Source organism: Chenopodium album, chromosome 22 (genome assembly GCF_948465745.1).
Source record: "Chenopodium album chromosome 22, dcCheAlbu1.1, whole genome shotgun sequence".
Lineage (NCBI taxonomy): Eukaryota > Viridiplantae > Streptophyta > Magnoliopsida > Caryophyllales > Amaranthaceae > Chenopodium > Chenopodium album.
Window position 1 is genome coordinate 27,793,774 of NC_137855.1, and position 18,509 is coordinate 27,812,282.

The 18,509-nt window shown below is 37.6% G+C and overlaps 1 protein-coding gene across 2 annotated transcripts in view; it reads left to right on the forward strand.

The window, feature by feature from the left end:
- LOC145604986 (S-adenosyl-L-methionine-dependent methyltransferases superfamily protein) overlaps positions 1–2,112 on the forward strand; it is a 30,801-nt gene extending 28,689 nt beyond the window's left edge. For both annotated transcript variants that reach the window (XM_081660984.1, XM_081660985.1), the window contains exons 12-13: positions 1,048–1,240; positions 1,627–2,112. In XM_081660984.1, coding sequence (XP_081517110.1) covers positions 1,048–1,233 — 186 coding nt within the window. In that variant the 3' untranslated portion in view covers positions 1,234–1,240; positions 1,627–2,112. The remainder of the gene's footprint in view (positions 1–1,047; positions 1,241–1,626) is intronic.
- The last annotated feature ends 16,397 nt before the right edge of the window (positions 2,113–18,509 follow it).

The following is an 18,509-nucleotide window of genomic DNA, read 5'->3' on the forward strand; positions in this document are numbered from 1 at the left end:
TTGAGGATAGTGCCTTCCTCCGTTTTAAATTCATCTTGCATGCTTAGTTATGTTACCTTTTCTTATGGCAATAATTAGATCATTTCTCACTCTTTTTTTTCTTTTTTAAATTCCCACTCACTTTTAATTTGCTCATGGAAAGAAAAGCCACAAGGTTACCTATTCTTTCTGCAGTATGTGGAATGAATAGTCAGTTAGAATGAAATTTATTCTATGAAGGGTGATTGTAATTTGAATAACTTTAATGTTAACATAGAGAGGGTACTCTAATCCTGAACACAATTAATTAGCAATGTTCATCCTGCTTCTAATCTTCATGCAGCAGTTTCTTAAATTGCCAGTTGTACACTTCCTCTTCTTTTTTTTTTTTTTTTTTTTTTTTACTTACTGCAGATACGTAATTTTTTTGGGGGTAAGAGGGGTTATGATGGTAAGGGCCAAGGGGACTAGAGAAGTATGCATAAAATGGAATAAAGTGACTAGTAGAATGAAAAAAAAAAAAAAAAAAACCATAAATGAAAATTCAGTAGAACAAAAATAATGATTTTTTTTTATTGGTTTGTAGATGTCTAATTAAAATAATACCACCATTTTTCCAAAAAAATAAAAAAAAATCTCTTTCACCAATTTGCCCATTTATGCTTGGTAGGTCATCTGTGTTCCATGTATGTAAATAAATCTTGCTGAATCTTTTTCAGTATTTTTCCATCAATGGCTACAAATGCTGGTTAAATTGTGTGCTGTAATGCTGTTAGATGGGCTTTGATTTGGTCAATCATTTTTTGTATTCAAGTCGAACTAATTCATGAATAAGTAGTTACATCATTACAAGAACTCAAGTGAATAAAATATGGAATAAAGTATTTATGTTGATAGGTAAGATTCTCTGCATAGCTAAAATGCTCAATTTGTCTGCTTGGATTTTTGTTGTACAGTGCCGCTGTGCATGTTTGAAGTTATATGATATGTAATCTAGGTTGTTGCATCATTCAATTTTGTCATTTATTGTATAATGTGTCTCAACTTTAATCTGTATTTCCATTACAGGGGCTTATAGGTCCTTACTGGTCTTTGCGAGCTGCTCTGGGGCCAGTCTTCGAAACACTCTTACTGCTGGATAGATTGTTGTTCCTACAAGAGCAAGAAAGTGTCAAAGTTTTCATGTTGCCTATTTTTGATCCTGTTTTGTCACCAAGGAATCTGGCAATTATTGCTCAGAAGACCTCAATCTAGCACCAAGGTTATGCTTTCTTGTTCATCTTTATAAACGTGTATTTGTAAGCCTGTACAAGTAAACAGCCCTTTCATATCTTTTTTCTTCCATGTAAAAGTGCTACCTTCAATGATTTGCTAAAAGAAACTAAGAAGTATATGAATTATTTGAACTTGTGCACCATCTTTTTGAGCATTGACTTTCAGATATGCAAGAGTTTGAAGGAAAATGTCAAACAAAACTAAAGCTTTAGGTTTGTATGGATTGATACTCTCTACGTTCAAAAAACCTTGCATGTTATCGACCATCAATGTTTATGATGCCTATCGTCTTTCGTTGAATATATATATATTTTTTTATAAAGTCTTTGATTGATTGATTGATGTGCTGAAATTATTTGAATTATTTTGCAGTGTATGCACTTGGGTGAACATTGTATCATTTGAATTGATATGCCCTCTTCCTGTGACATTTGGACAAGAATACGAGAATCGATTACATCTGCTGGGTGAAGGAGATTTTGCGATACCAAGCTACATTCGTAAAGGCCGACCCTGCAATCCCTTATGTTGCTCGGTTGCTCCTCCTAGAGTTAATGAGGTTGCCATGGTTGCCTTCCAAACACCAACCTATTCCTTCCAAACATCAATTGAATAGTTTTCATTGGTCTTTGTGATTCATCGTTTTGGAAAATGTTCCTAAAAATCTTGGTGGATATAGAGGGTCAACCTCTAGGGGATGGAAGCAGCGAAAGATTTTGTTCCAATTTTTGAGAACAATTAGAATGTAACCTTTAGCCATCATATTCTTGACTACATCCATGATTTAATTGCATATGATATTCCAATATTTTTGGAAGAAAAAAGAAATTATTTATGAGCAAGAAGGTTCAAGTACAATCATGAGTGAGTAGATCTTTAGCTAGGGAAAGGATGAAGCATGCTTGATTGATTATTGAGTTTGATTTTGGGAAATTGATTAATTAATGATTACCTTTAGATTAAATTGATTAGATAAGGTTTGCTTGTTACTTACTTACTTGCATTGATTGGTCTAGCTAGCTTAGCCTTGATTTTGAGTATAATTGCATTGTTTATTTTAGTTGGAGTGAGACTCTACGTTAAGATCATCTAAATTAGAAAAATTTTATTATGATCTTCTTGTTTTTTCTTCCCAATGGATAGATCTAAGGTAATATAGGTTGAGGATAGTGATCAAATGAATTCTAATAATTGCTCCTCTATCTAGTCTTCATATAGTTTTGATTGATTGATTCCCAACCTTGCTTGATAATCATGATTGCATGTGGATCCCAACTCCCTAGCACTTTTAGAATTTGGATTCCTCCTTCATTTGAGTTTTGATTTAGCATAGTTCAAACTTCAAATCCTTAGCTTGATTTTGGTTTAGCTTAATCATAAGTCATCTACAGTCTTCATGCATTTCCTCTCCTTACTTGTTTGACCCTTGACTTGCCCTTATACTTTTATCAGGGTAATTGAGTGATTATAAATTTTGTTTGATTATAGGAGGTTAGTCTTAGACCTAATTTTCCTTCGTCACATACAAGCACATAAGCATATAAGCACGTAAAAATGAGATATCACAACTTAAACACACTGGTTTAGACTTGGGTGGTCAAGAGGTCGGGTACCACATCTTATGGACATTCATTGACCAAGCACATTACATGCTGTTGTCAAATGAGATGATCCTCCCAACATTTTGTTGGTGATGCGGGTAAGATAACTATAAGTGATTAAGCAAAGAAGCCTAAGGGGTGGACCCTTAGTCAATCGGTGAGCCCCTAATGGTTTAAAGAGGTGCTTACAATAACGCATGATGCAATGTTACTTTGCTTAGCTTTTACTTTCGTGAATAAACAAGGAGATTGTTTCGAGGTTTTTTTTGGAATCCCTCGTGATACTGGTCACGCTCTGCTGACAATGAGACTCGGACACCTACAAAACAACGGAACTCCGGTGATTGGAGATCCGCCTCCGACGATCAAGTTAGTGATTGGGAAACGGAAAAAATGTAGAGAGAGAAAGTAGAGAGAAGTTGGAGTTATTTAGTGCTCTTTTTGAGGTTAAGTCACAATCCCCCCTCCTATCATCAATGATAATGGTATTTATAGGGGTGGGGATTTGTGCCCCTTAGGGAAAGTAATCTAGGATTTAGAGCTCTGATTGGCTGCACAATCCGGAGAGGGCTATGTCCCCTTCGGGGCGCCGTTTTTGCGGCATTCTAGGATCTTGGGTGTCTTGATGTAAGGAGGCCCTCACTCACTCTCTTTATTTCAGGTGCTCTCTTATTCTTCATACGTGGCATCTTCCTACAGTGACACGCGTTGCCTATCGATTGGGCCACGTACTTGGGGTAATTTTTACCCTAAACATTTGCCCCTCAGAGGGGGTGGCTCGTCCCAATCGGGCCGCCTACTCTGATTTCACTTGTCCGAGTACTTTAGGCGTGTTTTGAGCATTTTTATGAAGTTTGCGGGGGTCTGACAACGTTGCCCGTCTGCCTAATTGGGCTAAATGCCTTTTCCGAAGAGACCAACGACTTTGAAGAACTTCGTCTAATATTTAGTCGGACAGGATGGGCCAAATGGTCTTTGATTGGGCTGGGTGCCTTGACTGACTTGTCTGACATCTTCAAGGGACTTAGCCTGATCGTCAGTTATGGCGCCTGTTCGAATACCGTTTTTAATGTTCGGTTATCCGTGTAGATTCCGTCAGATGAGGCGGAACGTTTGGAAACCATTCGACTTCTAAGTTAAACTTTTTCAAAAGTTAACCGTTCCACATTCCTTAGGCGGGATTGGCTTCTTTACCATTTTACCCCTCAAATTTTGCCTTTAAATAGCAAGGCTTTGACCTCACTTCTTTTTACTTTGCATTTTAACTTTCTAGAGAGAAATCAGAGCTTCTTGAGAGAGAAAGTTACTTTTGCCCGGAATCCTCAAGAGCCTCGCTGTACGTTCGAGTTTTCCGTTCAGGCCTTTGAGTTTTCCGGCCATCCTTCATCCAAGATCTTCAGAGTTTTTCAACTTTCTACTCGTACAAAGGTAACCGAATACTCTCCTCTTCTTTCTTGATTTTTATATATTGTTTCATTTCTTTTTGAACACACTGGCTCAACACTCAGCCTCGTCTGTTTCTCCTTATCATGAGGCCGTCTGTTCGCCTTGGAATGAGGAATCTAGAGTGGACGGGGACGAGTCTTCGTCTTTGTGGAGTGGTTCCATTTCTAGTGCCTATCAACTCACCCCCACCTATCCTTCTATGTCCCTGCAGGAGGACATGGAGCGTTTGAGGCAAACATACGACCGATATGCTGCTGGGAATTCGGACGGCAGCTTGATTGAACCCTTAGCCTCCTATGATTTGAATAATATGGACTAGGAGAACACCAACACAAACACCAATACAAACACCTCGGCCACAGTGAGTGGTATTTCGGTGGTCGAGGTGACCACTTCTTTTGAGGAGAGCCAAGATCAGCGTGGCACCTCTACTTCTGTCCGAATGTGGCTTGCACATTACTTCCCAGCTCGATCCTAGGATCGGACGAGCTACCGACTTCTTTGCCCATAACTTTAGCTCAAATGGTCGCCGTTCACTTTGTTAGAAATCAGCCGAAATCTTCTTCAGCAGCTTTTATTCTGACAAGGGAATAAACGCGTCGTCAATTGTCTATGCCCAGATCAAATACAATTTATACAACCTAAACAAACCTAATACGAGTATAAGGTAAGCATAGGGGTCGAACCATAGAGAACGGATAAACACTACCAAATGTTATCGACAATTAAGCTAGTCTGGAATAGGAGATAAATAAACTAAAGTCTAAATATGCTAAAATAAGAAATAAAACATTGAGGGAAATGGTTTAGGTATAGGATTCATTTGAACATAAACAAAGGCATAGAAATTGAATTAATTATGAACTAAACATGCTCAAATATCGAAATAAAGGATCTAATCTAGCTGCCTTCTGGGGTCAATTGGCTTCACCTAACATAGCCTCTATGTTTCCACATTAGAACCATATACTAGGAGGTACTATTTAATAACAATCGATAATAATGAACCTTAACTAAGTCAACTTCCGTTCCTTGTTAGCAAAGATTCATCTTTAATCAACCAACAATGTGCACTTGCAAGAAGATTAAAGAACATCAAGCATATAAAGACTTTAATCACAAATAAATCAACTCTAAACCTAGAACATGCTTAAGATCAAACTACACCACAACCATCCCCTCAAGGGGAAATTACTCACTAATCATGATAATAACAAGATTAATCAACAAATAATCAAGAATCAACATGATCAACAAGCAATACCAACAACAAAAATAATAATCAAAAGAAAGCAATAAAAATAGAGGAGAGAGAGTTAGAGATTCTCATTAATTGAAGATGAAAATCTATAGAAAAGATGATCAATTTCTTCTTCAAAATCCAAGTTCAACAATGCTGAAACCCTCACTTTCTCTCTCTAAACTACCCTAACGCTAAACTAAACCTAGAGAGAGAAGCTCTCCTAAAACTAAATTAGAGAATAGAATAATAGCTAAAAATGTTCTCCCCTGATTACCCCAAAAATGGGTATTTATACTAACTTAATAAAACTAGGAAAAATAGAAAAATAAAAGAAGAAAATAAATAAAGAAAGAAAAGGAAATTAAAAGAAAATAAAAGAGAAAAGAAATAAGAAAAGGAAAAGGAAAAGGAAAAGAAATAAAAATAAAAGAAAAAGAAAAATAAACCCACCAATCCCCCCAAACAATCAGACCCTCCTTTCCTCTTCTAAATCGAAGATGGCTGCTCAAAAATGGTGGAATAATCCCCTACTTCACACCCATCAAACAAAATCAGCATTAATCAAGCTTCAATCAATGCCGTTCATTATCATCAAGAATCGGCATCAAGCAAACACCACCGTGCGATCTTCATTAAAAACCATGTGTGAAGCTCGTGGAGTGGTTTGATCAAACCGAAAGTAGGTGCGGCCGAACCATGGGTTGGTTCGATCGAACCATGGGTGTGTTCGACCACTCCTCTAAACATCAGAAAACATCGAATGATTCTGATTGTTTTCGCCCTTTTACTTCGACCGAACTCTTCAATGGGTTTGCCCGAACTCGATTGATTTGCCCTTTGCTCTGATTTGGCCGTTGATTGCGTGAATTGGTGGTTTGATGTGGCGCAAATTGCTGCTGCTGGTGATTGTTGCGAGTGCAGCAGCGGTGATGGTGGCAGCAGGTGAGTGAATTGGAGCAGGGGGGTTTTGGTTTGTGGTGTGCGTGAGAACAGGGGGGAAGTGTGATTGGTGGAGCTGGTGGTTAATTGCGGAGTGGCTGAAATTGGTGAGCTGAGAAGTGCGTGGCTGATTGTGGTTGGAGATGCTGGCGGTTTTGGCGGTGGTTGATGCTGGTGTGTGTGGTGTTTGCGGGGGAGTTGGCTGGATTTCTGATTGGTGGTGTTGGTGTTGGTTGCAGCTGCTAGGTGGCTGGTGTAGTGGGTTGTTGGTGTTATGAGTTTGGTGGGCTGCTGTGTGCGTGAGGGAGCAGGGGAGTGAGGTGCTGTTGTGGTAGAGGATAAGGGGAATAAAGAGGAAGAGTGTGGTGATGGATAAGGGGCAGTAGGTTTGTTTGGCGTTTGACTCAAGTTGGGACCCGAACTCACTTGACACAAAACCCGAACCCTTACACACAAAACCGAAGGAAGGAAATGGGAAAAAACATAAGAATAAAATAAAATGAAAATAAATAAAGGACGAAATAAAACAAAACCACGACAAATAAAATAATAGAAATAAATAAAATTAAATAAAGAATAAGAGACATAAAACTAAACTAAAAATAAAACAAAAACTATACAAGCAAATAAAGTAAAATAAAATACAAAAATAAACTAAAACTAATAAAATAAAGAAAATAAACTACAACGCTCCAAAATATCCAAAATAAACTATAAACTTTATTAAAGAGAAAACAAGAGAATAAAAGGGAAAATAAGGGAAAATAAACACGAAAATAACCTAAACACTACCCCTAGGGGTGACATAAATGTCACTTATCATATTCAATCTGGCAAAAATCGGCCACAGTCTTCCACAGCCGCTAGCACACAATACAGAAATCAGCTAGGCTCTTCTGTGGCCGCCGAGCGAACTCTTGCTCCTCCATTTTCTCAAGCTCTCAGGTCGGCAAGGCCTAGGACCGACATTGTAATTGCCGAGCCGGCCGACTGCCCCCATCCAATTCCATCTAGAGATCACAGTTCTAGGGGTGGCAAGAAAGACAAGGGCAAGGCCCCCTTAGTGCCTGAAGATGAGCCAAAGTAGGGCTCGATCGGAGGTAGTTTTGCCGAGGAAGATGAGTTGGACAGAGTTATGTCCAGCGATTTTGGTGCGGTCGGGACCCCCGCACTTCAGCCGACCGAACAGGGAGATGAAAACCCTGACGCCGATGCCAAGGCTAAAGAGTATGATTTCAGTAGCCCCTACAGCTGCATGATTGGGGATGTTGCCTTGGCGTACCTCAATGATAGGTTCGAGGAATGGGAAGAGTTCCTCATGCTAGGGGAGGGCTTTGAGATAAGTCCCCCTCGAACCTCCGGCTCGGTCGTAGCCTCAGACGACCCTAAGATAATCCGCCGGGGCTTCAATGTATATAGAGCGGCCCTGGAGGCCGGTCTTCGCTTTTCCCTTCACCCATTAGTCCAGGAGCTGCTGGACGAATATCAAATCGCTTTGGTCCAGCTAGCGCCGAACAACTTGGCCAACATTTTTTGCTATTTGGTGACCTATCTAAGGATGGGCTTCACCCCCAACTTCCTAGTCTTTTGTGCGATGCATAACATGGTGAAGCTGGAGGCTGACTCGGACGGGTGGTTTGTTTTAAGCACCCGGCCGGAATACATGGTGTCTCTGCGTAAGCCGTCTAAATGGCGGGACAGGAAGCAGAGGTTCTACCTCATCAAGACGAGGAACATGGAGTTCAACAAAAAGATGAACAAACTCCTCCCCTTTTCAACTTGGACGAGGGGATCACTGGCCGACTCGGCCCCCAATTCACCCGGACCACATTGAATTGACTATTTTTCGGTCAAGCGGGAATCTAGAGGAGGTCACCGAGTACCCTGTTTTTCCGAGGTGGATTCCCTTAGTGATCTGGCTAAGGGATCCCATATTCATGTCCTCGTTCGGCTTGCTCCGAAACCATACTCCAGGTTGACTTCTGTGGCATGCCTTGTTGCTTTTATTTTTTCTTGAAAATTATTCTAACTCTCAATGTCTTTATTTATAACAGAAGAAGTCGCTCCATAGCTCGATCCAGTGGAAAAGGCAGAGATGGATATGAACGAGTTCAACATGGAGAGGTATCGGCTTCTGAGGAGCAATACGAGGCGGCTAAGGGGGTACGAACCCTTTCTTCTTTCATCCCTTTGCCTTAAAATATTTCTTCTTTTTTTTTTTTTTTTTTTTTTTTTTTTTTTTTGCGTCCGACCTGCTATGCTTTGGGTGACATTGATTTTCTTTCTAAGTCGGATGATGCATGCATTTCACTCCTAGCCGGGTAAATTCGAATTGTAGGCTGCTTCCTACAACCCTATTCGGACAGGAAAAAAATGAACTATTGCCGAATGAATTTCCTTTCAAGGTCCTTTCCTTGAATGCTACTCGAATGGAGTTTTCTAACTGAATCTATCTTATGTTTTTCGGTCAGCTACCCCTAAGCCTGCGAGGAAGCGGTCAGCGCCTGCTTAAAAGTACGAGGGGTCGTCCAAAGCTCGCAAAGTATCGGCGGTCAGGGCTAGGTCGCGGGTTGTGTTAGAGCAACCTAAAGGAGAGCAACCCAAGCTGACACCTAGTGGGGACTCCAAGCCCTCGGAGCCACCATCGTCCGATGTGGCTCGGAACGAGCCCGTCCGAAAGGACGAGGAGGGAGAGTTATCCCTGGACAACACGACCGACCAAAGCTCAACTCCGCATGTTGAGTATTTGGGAACTCGGCCTATGGGTTTCCAAACTGAAAGGAAGCTGCCATCTCCGCACAAGGCGAACGATCAGCCTCAGCTGAGGCGTCCGCACTTCCTCAATCTCTCAGAAGGTAGTCATACATCTTCGTCTTTTTCCCTTTTAACTTATCTCTTTTTCGGAATTCTAACTTGTCTTTATTTTGTAGAAACTTCTAAGGATAAAGACGTTCGCCCCCCTGGGTCCTCTCTGACCGGGGCCGAACTTAAGACCGTCTGAGATGCTATTCAGAAGGTAGTCCCGACCGAGACTCAGGACAAATTCCGGGGCATCCACGATGGGCACCTCGGCCCGATGATCAACAGATGCGTTGAGGTAGACTTACAGCTTTTCAGCAAATACTTTGTCAGTTTCTTTCAGGTTTTCGCTTTTCTTTTTGCTAATTTTTTTCATTCGTCCGCAGCTTCTCCTTAGGCTCTTTGCCTTCTAAGACTGGCATCTGAAGCAGAGGCGGGAGCTCCAATCGGCCTGGGAGTACCTTACTCGGCTGTAGGTTGAAAACACCGACCTGTTGGCCATGTAGAAATTCCGCCACTAAACTGCTATGAATTCCCTGACTAAGAAGGCCACCCGACAAACTGACGACATCGTCAAGATTGGCGATGCTCTTAAACAAGAGAGGCTGGCGAACGAGGCCCTCATCAAGGAGAGGGACGAGGAGGTCGCTCGGGCAGCCAGCAGGCAGGAGGCGACCTAGGCCTCTGATCAGCTGAGGGCCGAGCTGGAGTCCATCAAGGAAGCCTTGAACGCAGCCCTTTAGGCTGCGGACGAGAGCAACCAATAGGCCAAGCGTTTGAGGAAGGAAATAGAGGAGTTGAAAAATCAACTAAGTGGTCCAAGGCCAGTTCCTCCAGCCGATGTTGTCCGCATCGAACAGTCGGCCCTTACTCGCCTCAAAAATCATTTTGAGGATGCCTTTGCCATGATGGTGAAACCAGACGGGCTTGCTTATTATCATAAGTGGTTCACTAGAAGGCTGAACTTCCTCACTATGAAAGAAGAGTGCGAGGCCGTTGGTCGGCCCATCTCTCCCTTTCTCGAAACTCCTTCCTACAGCAATGTTGAAGTTGAGGAAGGCGAGGAGGAAGAGGCGACCGTGGATAAGGAACCTCCCCAAGCTAACAATGCGGCCAATGCTGATGATGATGCTGAGGGCGCGGTGTAACACCCTAGAAATTTCTTTCCTTTAAAATACCTATCTTACTCTTTAAAATACGATTTAGGAATATCTAAGACATTACCGCCAGCGTGAAAACGACTAAGGCAATTATCAAAGACACACAGCATAAGACAAAAATCAAAACCATTCAAAACAAGTTAACTCAAAAGTCAACCAAACGAAAGTAAAGTTAAAATAAAAAGCAAACGAAGTCAAATAAAAATCAACCTACAACTTGGAACCATTAAAGGCCCTTATCAAATCCAAACCAAATCCAAACTTGACGTTAGTTCCACACATAAACATTATCATAAATAATTAAAGCATAAAAACACATCGTAAACTAATGGAAAACTAGCATGATTCGCTCTTCACTCATTCCCGTCATGAATATGCTTCAATGCTTGAAAAGCTTATCTCTACTTGTTTCCACTACTCTCCATTATAAATGGGTCATCATAGGGCCAAGATAAAGACATGGCCAAAACACACAAATACACACAATTAGCAAAGCTGAGTACATAAGCGTAATTAAACATACTAACATGCTTCCACCTATCAACACACACTTACCTCCATGCACCTGTTTACAAACACACACAACATCCAACAAGACTCTTTAACTAGACACTAAATAATTTATTTAGCATTGATCACGCATCGAATGGGTTTCCAACTCTACCTCCCCCCAAATTAATTGAGGTTACTGACACGGGATCTAACCGTGCCAGCATCAAAACAACACATAGGTGGCGGAATTCCTGCGCATAATAATAATAAAAGAAATGTACATCGTTCTGTACTCCAGTAGAAGTTATGGTTAAATATAAAACCCCATAACTCCCCCCATATGTTCATACTCAAGGTATATATGTTCCAAAAGTTTTGGTGCGTAATCTCTTTCACTTTACATTATTTACAGATTATTAGACTTGGTGATGACTTATAAACCAAAATCATTTAATCAACGGTAATTCTTCAATCAGTCAATATACGAATTTAATTCTTGAATAATTAATGACCACATAATGTTTAATGTTGAACTCTTTTTAAATCTACCTGAGTGTTAAATGCATAAACGCCACAAATCCTATCCCTCGGTGTTAAAAACACCTTAAGTGCACTAAGGCACCAACATACAATTTATTCCTCGTGTACATAGACACATAAATAACTCCTTTCCCATGCTTATAACATCAGTAAAAAATTATATGAATCATAATAATTTTTTTTTTCAATATTCCAAGCCAAATTAAACATGTAGTTTAATTAAACATGCATTCTAACATGCCATAAATAAAAGTGTAGTCCATATAATCATGCCAAAATATAATTTTCCAATCCATAAAACATCACAAATAAATCATGATTCACAATTTAATCACCAATATCAAGAATCCACAATTCCAAACATAAACCTTAGCATGATACTACTTGTAATTAATTTAAGTCAAGCCTAGCATGATACTACATCACCAAAATATGTAATTAAGTATGCGAACGTACCTTGAATACCATCTTAAAATCGCCACGACTCATAGAAATTGCTCACTTCAAAGTCTCCTACAATTTAAAATCATAGAAGAGTATTAAAATCCACTCTACACAAATTTCCAGCAATATATACTATTATAAAACCCCTCATAAATCAATTAATATAAGCTGAAATTATATTTAAAACATCAAACTTTAGTCCCAATTAGTGGGGTAATTGAAATTTCTTAAAGAAACTTAATTTTAAATGCTCTACTAAAAATTCCAGCACTTTATTTTAATTAAAACTTGCTGTAATTAAGCCTCAAAACACTTTAATCAAAGATCTAACCCATTATACATCATAATCCTTCAATAATTTAAAATAAAAAACCCAGGGTTTCAAAAATTGGGGCTTTTTAATTAAAAATATAATCTGAAAATTAATTAACATAATACTTATAATCAAACATCAAAATCAAATCCCAAAACTCATAATTAAAAATTAGATTTAAGCATAGATTAGTTTTTAACAATAAAGACTAATTTTTTTTTTATAATCGAAAAAGGGGAAAAAGAAAACACGGCAGCCACCTGCTGCCGGCTGACGCTACTGGCAGTGGTGGCCACATGCTGCCGGTGGTCGGCAGTGGTGGTAAGGAAAAAGAGCATCCGAAAAAAAAAGAAAGGGGAAGGGAAAAAGGAGAAAGAAAAGAAAGAAAGATAAGGAGAAGGGAGAGAGAAGTTTACCTTGGGTTTTATCCACTTTGGGCAAAGTTGATTTGCTTATACCCCTTCTCTACCAACCCTTTTTCCCTAACTTTCCTCTTTTAATTTTCCTCATCCCTTCCCTACTAAAACTTGGTAAAATCATACTTTCCTAAAATAAACCCCAACTTTTATAAAGTAATTAACTAAATAAACATTCCTTTTATAAAAATATTTCCAAACATACATAGAATAAATAATTAAAATACCATAATTTAAACGTTGAAATTATTTAAATACTTTTACAAAATACATATTTTAAATAAAATACGGGGTATTACACGCGGTCAAGTGAGGAGCCCTCTTCTACAGCTTGTTATAGCTTTATGTCTTCTACCCTTTTTCTGCTTTTTTGAACAATTTTTTTATTGCCGCATGTTTTGAGCGGTGTAGACACCCATTTGTGTCTCCCCAAAACCAAACCCAGTGATGAACACCTTTCGTGTCGAACCATAATCGAATGAAGCGAAAGTATGAACAGTTTAGTGTTGCGGTAGTTTTTATTAAAATCCTTCTTTCTGTTTTCGAAAACCAACTCTATTTTATGAAAATAGTCAATCCAGTTTAGTTTGGTCCATGATAAGGGTCCAATAATAGTGTAATTGGATATGGCTCGAATTTCAACGATACATTATAAGCCCAATTCCGATGAATATTGAGGAAGTTATGGCCAAAATACTAAACTAGGCTTGATTTGGTTCTAACATGCGGCCCAATGATCTAAAGTAGGGCCTATTATTAATTATCATTCCTAAAGCTATTAGGATTGGTTATAGTCATCTAGAATACTCTACAAGGTTCTTTTAAATCCTAATGGAGTTAGGATTGATAATTATGGTTCAAAGAGTTTGAAATTAAATAAGATTCCTCTTTTGAGAGTCCTAATTCTATTCAAATTTAAAGGTGTTGAAATACATTCAGATATTATTTTTGTGCCTCATAATATTTATCCAAATTTTATATGGTTGGATAGATCTTGAAATTATCTTTCCAATTATATATTATAATATTAATTCTAAGCTATAACGAAAAAGATATGAAAGAAATACGAAACTTTATCCAAAACTGACACCGTCCAACTATTTCGGCCATATCTTTTTATCTACAAATTATTTAAATTCGATTCTAATTGGGTTGGCAAGTAAACTTCAATATCTTTCCAACGACATATTATATGCCTTATTTAGATTTCTGGATCAAAAGATATGATAAAAACTAAATTAGTAAAAACTGCTGTCTATGAGTTCTATTTCGATTTGAATTCGGATTCTTTTCTTATTCTTCAACTCTCTTTTTTCTCTATAAATAGAGGTCATATCTCCCCTATTTCAATCATCCACAACCATCATAATTCTCTCTTCTCTCTCTAAGCTATAACTTATTCTCTCTCGATTCTTTTATTAAGCCTAGCCCTTTTCAAAATACACCATACCGCAAGCCTAGCCAAGTTCGAAGTTGTCTTCGCCCTATACGTGAAAGGTTGATAATTTCTGAGGGTTTCGTCTCAAATCAAGTTTAAAATTTTTAACTCTTCCTTTCAATTATTTGATTTAATTGCTTGATTTATTATTTTTCTTGAAGTTTACTAACGCGTGTATTTTGTTATTAGAAAGAGGTACGAGGCTTCAAAGAAAGTAATCAGCTTACTCCCTATTTATTTATTATTTTAATGTAGGAAGCATGTTTATATTCGTTTAATTCCTAGTATCATGTTAGGATGTTATTTATTGCTTTCTAGTATCATGTTTAGGGAGTGATAAGTGACTTTTATGTCACTTTTAGGGTGTTTATTGAGTTGTTTTCCGGTTTATTTTCCAATAATTTCACACTTTCTAGTCTTTATTTTATTTATTTGCTTATTCTCGTCTTTTAATATGAGTATTTTGGTATTTTTAGTGTTTTTAGTTTAATTTCATAGGTTTAGTTAATAATTTCTCTTTTCTCTTGTTTTCTTATTTATTCTAGTTTCGTATTTTATTTTATTTTATTTTACTTCGTTTTATTTTATTATTTTAGTCTTTATCCCAATTCACCCTCGCGTTTGGTTTTGTTTGTAGGAACGTTCACGTCGAGGGCTTGGTTATAATCAAAGTCATATTCGCAAGTGAAGAAGTTATGTCTTCGATAAGTGCAATTACTAGATATATCAAGGATCACTATTATGGAGATAATAAGTTTATTCTATAGGGTCGTCAATATTTGGTGCTAGATATGATAATTGATCTTTGGGTTAGTTAAATAGCCCAAAGCCTTATAGAATGGATCCTATGAGGTCACACAACAAGGGTATTGGGTTAAACAAGTACGAGGCCCATTAATGGGCCTCATGAGATTATGACATACCATGTAGAGTGTTGGGCTAGAGTAGTGTGTTTAGGATAAGGGTTTTGGGCTTTTGACATGGGCTCTTATTTAGAGATGAGATCTATAAATAAGATCCATGCCTAGGGTTTGTAGTAAGCAGTCATAATTCACACACTGTGAATTTTGACATCAAGGCAACCAATCCCAAAACCCTAAACACTCTTCTCACTCACGGCCCTCTTCTCTCTCCTTCACGTCCGTATGTGCGGCGCCCCTCATGGTGGCTCGTGGTGTTCGTTGTGGTGGTTTGTGGTTAGCTCGTGTCTCTCTTCTCCGTTGAAGGTTGATTGAAACGTTCAATCACGACTAACTAGCATTAGTGGAGGTTTAACTTGTGCCCGTGGACCAAGTAGAGGAATCACGCTTGGGGTTCTTTATCTCCCTTTGTTCTTGCTCGATCGCACGTGGAATCACGCTTCAAAGGTACAATTATTTATTCTTTATGTGTTATGCATTACATCCTTGGTTTAGGTGCTTTATGAATATGATTCATGTTATTTCCGCTGCGTAGTACCTATAATCTCCTATAGTGGTATCAGTTAGCCTATTGCATTTACGCATATTGCCAATAATTCTTTGATAATCCACAATTTTAATTCAATTAGGAGGGAGAATAATTAATTATGGTTCAATTATTATATTAAATATGATTTAACTCTTGGAATGGATTAAATGCGATTTAATTATGCTCAAAATAGCCATGAAGAGGACCAAAAATTTAGCCCTAAAGTGTTCGAAATTTTCGAACCCCCTAACCCTATTTTTTCGAATAATTTCGAATTTCTAGCCTTAAAATATGATTTTTGTGCTTGATTTTGATTTAATTCGATTTGTTTTATGTTTCATAATTTTAATTGGATTGATTTATGCATAAAAATGTTTTATGTATGATCAAATATTTAATTATAAAAGTTAGAATTAAATTGGGATTAATTTTATGATAAACCCTAATTTTAAAGTTGAATGTGATTTGATTTTAATTTTATGGACTGATTTAATATAATTACGATAAATGTTATTTTAATTAAATTAAAACACAAAAAAAAATTAAAAATAAAAAAATTAATTTGTGGCAGGCAACCGCGGCTGGGTGGCGCAGCCACGGCGGCTGCCGACCAAGTGGTCAGTCCAGAGGGAGGGAGGGAGGGCAGGTGGTCCGAAAGGTGGCTGGACAGCAACGTGCAAGAGTTGCACGGCTGCTGTCACAGCCACGCTAGGGCTGCTGCTGCTGCCTCTTTTGCGCGGTAGTGGCTGCTAACCGTAGCCAGCCACCGTGGCTAGCTTTGGCTGGCCACGCACGGTGGCCTGCAGCCCTGGCGGAAGCAGCTGCCACGCTGCTGCCCTTGCGGCAGTGGCTGCTGTCATGGCAGCCAGCCACCGTGGCTAGCTTCGGCTAGCCAACCACGGTGGCCGGCGTTGGTGCCTCACGTTTTTTTTTTTTAAAAAAAAAAACAGTTTTTGGAAAATTTATTTCAAGATAATTATGAATATTTTGGGATAAAATCAGTTTTATTTTGGATAAGTTAAAATATTTTGAAAATATAATCTTTTATTTTAGGATAAAATCAAATATTCAAAAGTTGTTATATTTGATATTATCCATATTCAAAGTTGTTATTTTGATAATTATCCACAATTAAAGTGGTTAATTTTGGATAAGAATGATAAGGATATTCTGAGCATATTCCAAAAGGATAATAATTGATTTAAATAATGTGATTATCCCATAATTATTTTTGGATATAATTGATTTAAAATATTGTGATTGGCTAGTAATTAGGATAGAATTTCCTAACTTTGTTAGGATAATCTTTGAGGATACATATGATTTATCTTTTAAGATTAAAATAAGATTTGATTCTATCTCATGACTTATTTAGAATATATGATATTTTATTGATGATCATGAATAATATATGATATAATCTAATTGCGGTAATTAAAATATGAGATATTTAGATGCCATGTTTCCTTAATTGTGAACATTCGATGTTGTAGTTTAGGAAAGCATGATGAGTGATATATTATGTGGCAATTTTATAACATATGATGTTGTTTATTGCTATATATAATGACTATTATGGCCCAGTAGATTGCTAAATACGATCTGCCCATCGTGATGTATTTTTGTAATCTTAGTACGGTCTACGAACCGATAAAGTATTTTGTAATTTTATTTTATTTTATTTAAATAGTAGATAGTATAGAGTAGAATTACAGGTTGCAGTTAATCCAAGAAGCCCATGAAGTGAAGGCCCAAAGGGGCAAGGTGGATGCGATCCATGATGATTCAAATGAGAGCATTTACTTTATTAGTTTTCTTAGGATTAGGGGCCATGCTATGTCTTATTTATGCATTCAGTATTTTATGCATGTTAGATTTTATTGATGTTTTGTGATGATGCGCTAGAGTTCACTATTTAATCACAACATAATAAATCTAGATCCCAGTAATATTGAGGCAGCTTTTCCAATTAAAAACCCGACGAAACCTTCGATCGTTTATGATGGGTCAGCCTCAGCAAAGCGTCATAATATATCTTGGGGAAGTGGGGGTAGATCACGTTCTACACTTTTAATTGGTTATACTTAACAAGGTTACTTAAAGATCAGTTTAGAACCTTGAAGCTAAGGGTAATAATTAAACATGTGATGGGTAATTATTCAACCAAGAGTTACAAGAGTTGTAATTAGTAAAGAGTTTACTCACCTTGAAAATGTAATGGTTGATGGCAGGGCCTCAGTCCGGTTAATTATTGCACAAATAAAGGATCTTGGAATCATTTTATTCAATAGGGATCATTTAAAATTGAATAAATGTTTTAAAGTTACCAATTTAATTCGCTTTTGGTACTTTAAATTTAATAAACATAATTGAATTTTGCGTTTACTTATAAGTAACATGTCTTTCTAATTCTATTATTATATATAATCTCCTTGATTGAAAATAAAGTTGAGAAACGTTCTCAAAAAGTTCAAAAGATAATCCATAAACCTATATTCCAATTTTGCTAAGATTGTTCTAAAAGGCAAGTTTTAGAAATTCATGTCACAGGTCTAAGGTTGGTTTATTCAAAATGTTTGAGTAAAATGCCAACACATCTTCATTTTGAAAAATGTTTCAAGGAATATAATGAGATGAGAGGTACAATCCCTCAAAAGACAAGTGTACAAGTCCAATAAAATCTCTTATCTTCAATATGATTGAATATAAGAAAGTGATTGGAAATCTCTAAGATCAAAAGTTGATCAATGACAGTATTCCTCATGTACTTTATATAGAGTTTAATACTAGATTAAACTCAAACATAAATAATGATAGAATAGACTTAGCAAAATCATGAAAAGTGCTTAAACAAGCATCATTTTGAACCTAAGAGAAATGTTCTAAGTGGCTCAAATGGAAAAGGTTTAAGAAAGTACGAGGATTGCATTAAGAAGTTATAGGCCAATAATTGCAAACAAGTTGCTACTTCTCAA